Consider the following 4909-nt stretch of genomic DNA (forward strand, 5'->3'; position numbering starts at 1 on the left):
TTTTAATTAATTGTTTTCTTCCAGCTTCTAATCAATCTTATCTTTCAGCTTCTAATTATTTTATTTCAGCTTTAATTAAAAAATTTATTTTTTAGCTTCTAATAATCTTTTTCAGTTTTATCTAATCAATCTTTCCTTTTCAGCTTCTAATCTTTTTTCTTTTTAGCTCTAATCAATCTTTTTTAGCGTCTAATCAGTATTTTTCTTTTAGCTTCTAATCAGTTTCTTTTTCAGCTTCTAATCGCTATTTCTTTTTCAGCTCTAATCAATTTTTTCTTTTTAGCTTCTAATCAATCTTTTGCTTTTCAGCTTCTAATCAATCTTTTTCAGTTCTATCTAATCAATCTTTCCTTTTCAGCTTCTAATCTTTTTTCTTTTTAGCTCTAATCAATCTTTGTTAGCGCCTAATCAGTATTTTTCTTCTTTCAGCTTCTAACCCCTATTTCTTTTTCAGCTCTAATCAATCTTTTCCTTTTCAGCTCTAATCTTCTCTTTTCAGCTGTCGATCTTTTGTAGCGGCGAACCAGAATTTATATTTCTAATCATTTTTTTTCAGACCCTACTAATTTTCTTTTTCAGTTTCTAATCGTTTTTTCTTTTCAGGGTCTAACATATCTTTTCTGTTTTTACAAAATGGGTCGAAAATTGTCTTTACTTTCTAAAATGCCACGATTAAGTAAAAAAAGGATCAGCAGAGGGAACAGGATGAAGATGGCGCGGGAAGCCAAAAAACAAAACATGACAAGCACAGGAGAAGAGTTTGCATCTGACGCTTTGGCATGTGTATCGATGAAAGAAGAAGTGATACCACAATTGCAAATTGAACAATGTAGGGAGGGAGAGTATTCAGAATTTGATTCAACAACAGAATCTTTTTCAGAGGAAGAGGAAACGTTACCAGATTTGGAATTCGAAAAACATGAAAGAGATTCTGAAAACGAAGGAAACGATATTAGTGGCCGCAGAATAGTTGACATAGGCCATTTCCTCAAGGCTTTAAAGTCTTTGAAGCACGACGGATTTGAGTGTTCGTTTTTCGACATGGATGTCATACGAGAAAAACGCCAAGGGTTTGCATCTATTTTTACTGTACAATGCAAGATGTGCAATACAACTTCGTCTATATCTACAGAAAGTGATGACAATGATAAGATGAACATAAATCTATCGGCTGTATCTGGTATTATGTCAGTTGGTGCTGGTTATGCCCAATTAGCCGAATTTGCCGCAGCACTTGATATTCCAGCACCATCGCATACATCTTACGGTATTTATCACAATGAAGTTTGCGATATATACCAGCGTGGTGCAATAAATGCTATGCAGAAAGCTGCAGAAGAAGAAAAAAAACTAGCATTGGAAATGGGCGATGTTGATTCCGAAGGATATCCCACGATTGCGGTAGTTGCAGATGGAGCATCGTGCAAAAGGTCTTATCGCACCAATTACAACGCGTTATCTGGAGTGGCATGTATTGTTGGACTTAGAACGAAAAAGGTATTATACGAGGCGGTTAAAAATAAATTTTGCTTAATTTGTGCTAGAAAAGATCTCTACAAGAACAACAAATGCCCACAACATACTTGCTACAAAAACTGGAGTGGTACATCGACTGGGATGGAGGCGGCGATTATTGTCGAAGGATTTCAAAAATCAATCGATATGTATGGAATCAAGTACACCCAATTAGTTGGAGACGGTGACAGTAGTGTACATCGAAAACTAATTGAAGCAATGCCCTATGGACAATCCACCGTCATACAAAAAATTGAGTGTAAAAACCATATTTTGCGGAACTATATTAACAAAATAAGAGACTGCTCCAAGAAGACAAATGTTAATAAAAATCTGAGGACTGCAATTGCCAATAACATTCTTCGTTTTCGCAGTGCCGTAACAAAAGCTATACAATTTCGGAAAAGTCAAGATCTACCAACAAGTAGTAAAGTTAGAGAGTTAGAACGCGATATATTAAATGGACCTAAACATATTTTTGGAGATCACAGCGAATGTCAAGAACGTGGGTACTTCTGCCAGGGGCCTAAAGAAGGAGAAATAAACCTTGTTCCAGATTTACAAAATTGCGGTATATTTGAAGATGTTATGTCAGCAGTACGGTCCGTGGCATATCAATCAAAAAGTTTGGTGTACGACGTAACCAACAATGTGGCCGAATTATACAATTCACATGTGGCAAAAATTATTGGAGGTAAACGTGTCAATTTTGCGCAACGGCGTTCCTATCAAGCCAGATGTGACGCTGCAGTTTTGGCCCATAATGACGTTGGCGGATTTCACGAAATTGTGCAACGTGCAGCTGAGAAGATACCTGGGAAATATACAACAGAGTACTGTGAAAGGGAAAAACGGAAACTGCAGTCACGACGTAGTAGGGAACCGCAGAAGAAAATTAAGAAATCATACTGTGGAGAAGAAGATGCTGACTACGGACCAAATGCTGCTGCGATAATTCCTGATATGGACGACACCGACATGGCTTCTGCGCAAAAGAAATTCATGCTCCACCTTTCGGAGAATAGGGAGGAGATTTTACAAGAGACCCTTGGGCAGCACAGGAGTAATTCTTGGTACGAAGAAAGACGTAAGCGATTGACTGCATCAAACTTTGGACGGATCTGTAAATTGCGAGAAACAACATCTTGTGCTAATACAGTTAAAACTTTGCTGTACAGCCAATTTTCGGGAAGTGTTGCTACCAGGTATGGTAAAGAAAATGAACATCGCGCTATTTCAGACTTCGAAAACATGATGAATATGAAAGTTATCTCATGCGGATTTTTTGTAGATGAGCTTCATCCATTCTTGGGCGCGTCACCCGATGGACTGATAAATGATAACGCAATAATTGAGATAAAGTGTCCATATACCGCGAGGATGTACGACCCAGTTCAAGGAGTTTTGCAAAAGAAGATAACTTTTTGTGATATTGTAGAGCACCAGCTCAAACTGAAAGCAAGAGACAACTACATGTACCAAGTTCAAGGCCAATTAAATATAACAAAAAAGGACATATGTTATTTTGTGATATGGACCCCAATTGGAATATCGGTGGAAACTATACATAGAGACTGTAATTTTTGGGAAAATAATATGCTTCCAAAGTTGGAACAATTTTATACCAAAGCATTGTTACCAGAACTCATCGATCCCCGACAATCAAGAAAGTTACCTATTAGAGATACATTTATTACATTGTGAGTATACTATTTATACGTCATAAATACTTTTTTTTACTAAAATTCTAGATGTGTCACAAAATTTCGTCTAACACAAAATAAATGAGACCTAACGGTTTTTGCGCAAACTATGTCTCTTTCCGACGGATGCTACATGGGAATAATCTCAAATTTGTATCACCCTAAAATTTTAGGGGTGTTACAAAATTTCGTATAATTCGGGAACAACATAAAATAATTGAGAACTAACGCTTTTTACGCAAATTATGTCTCTTTCCGAAGGATGCTACAAGGGAATAATCTCAAATTTGTATCACACTAAAATTTTAGGGGTGTTACAAAATTTCGTATAATTCGGGAAAAACACAAAATAAATGAAAACTAACGCTTTTTACGCAAACTATGTCTCTTTCCGAAGGATGCTACATGGGAATAATCTCAAATTTGTATCACCCTAAAATTTTAGGGGTGTTACAAAATTTCGTCTAAATCGGAAAAACACAAAATAAATGAAAACTAACGCTTTTTACGCAAACTATGTCTCTTTCCGAAGGATGCTACATGGGAATAATCTCAAATTTGTATCACACTGAAATTTTAGGGGTGTTACAAAATTTCGTCTAATTCGGAAACAACATAAAATAAATGAGAACTAACGCTTTTTACGCAAATTATAACTCTTTCCGAAGGATGCTACAGGGAAATAATCTCAAATTTGTACCACACTAAAATTTTAGGGGTGTTACAAAATTTCGTATAATTCGGGAACAACATAAAATAATTGAGAACTAACGCTTTTTACGCAAACTATGTCTCTTTCCGAAGGATGCTACATGGGAATAATCTCAAATTTGTATCACACTAAAATTTTAGGGGTGTTACAAAATTTCGTATAATTCGGGAACAACACAAAATAAATGAAAACTAACGCTTTTTACGCAAACTATGTCTCTTTCCGAAGGATGCTACATGGGAAGAATCTCAAATTTGTATCACCCTAAAATTTTAGGGGTGTTACAAAATTTCGTCTAAATCGGGAAAAACACAAAATAAATGAAAACTAACGCTTTTTACGCAAACTATGTCTCTTTCCGAAGGATGCTACATGGGAATAATCTCAAATTTTTATCAAACTAAAATTTTAGGGGTGTTACAAAATTTCGTATAATTCGGGAAAAACACAAAATAAATGAAAACTAACGCTTTTTACGCAAACTATGTCTCTTTCCGAAGGATGCTACAAGGGAATAATCTCAAATTTGTATCACACTAAAATTTTAGGGGTGTTACAAAATTTCGTCCGGGAAAAACACAAAATAAATGAAAACTAACGCTTTTTACGCAAACTATGTCTCTTTCCGAAGGATGCTACATGGGAATAATCTCAAATTTGTATCACACTAAAATTTTAGGGGTGTTACAAAATTTCGTCTAAATCGGGAACAACATAAAATAATTGAGAACTAACGCTTTTTACGCAAACTATGTCTCTTTCCGAAGGATGCTACATGGGAATAATCTCAAATTTGTATCACCCTAAAATTTTAGTGGTGTTACAAAATTTCGTCTAAATCGGGAAAAACACAAAATAAATGAAAACTAACGCTTTTTACGCAAACTATGTCTCTTTCCGAAGGATGCTACATGGGAATAATCTCAAATTTGTATCACCCTAAAATTTTAGGGGGGTTACAAAATTTCGTATAATTCGG

General features: G+C 35.5%; 1 protein-coding gene across 5 annotated transcripts; it reads left to right on the forward strand.

Moving 5' to 3' along the window:
* Positions 1 to 340: 340 nt before the first annotated feature.
* Positions 341 to 3315, forward strand: LOC116180949. Of its 5 annotated transcripts, XM_031501145.1 has the most exons (6): positions 341 to 829; positions 881 to 1070; positions 1133 to 2720; positions 2807 to 2897; positions 2954 to 3215; positions 3267 to 3315. In XM_031501145.1, exons 2-4 carry the CDS (start codon positions 1046 to 1048, stop codon positions 2808 to 2810), a joined length of 1617 nt encoding a protein of 538 aa, XP_031357005.1. In that variant the 5' UTR covers positions 341 to 829; positions 881 to 1045; the 3' UTR covers positions 2811 to 2897; positions 2954 to 3215; positions 3267 to 3315. The 5 variants fall into 5 exon arrangements, with proteins under 5 accessions (XP_031357005.1, XP_031357003.1, XP_031357002.1 ...); XM_031501143.1 differs by having other exon boundaries at positions 341 to 2020; positions 2072 to 2720; XM_031501142.1 differs by having other exon boundaries at positions 341 to 1180; positions 1232 to 2720.
* The last annotated feature ends 1594 nt before the right edge of the window (positions 3316 to 4909 follow it).

This window comes from Photinus pyralis, unplaced genomic scaffold (genome assembly GCF_008802855.1).
Source record: "Photinus pyralis isolate 1611_PpyrPB1 unplaced genomic scaffold, Ppyr1.3 Ppyr1.4_LG9, whole genome shotgun sequence".
NCBI lineage: Eukaryota > Metazoa > Arthropoda > Insecta > Coleoptera > Lampyridae > Photinus > Photinus pyralis.

Bases quoted from the DNA above. Each gene is read 5' to 3' on its own strand.
- LOC116180949 (XM_031501141.1), top strand. From the start codon at position 634: ATGGGTCGAAAATTGTCTTTACTTTCTAAAATGCCACGATTAAGTAAA.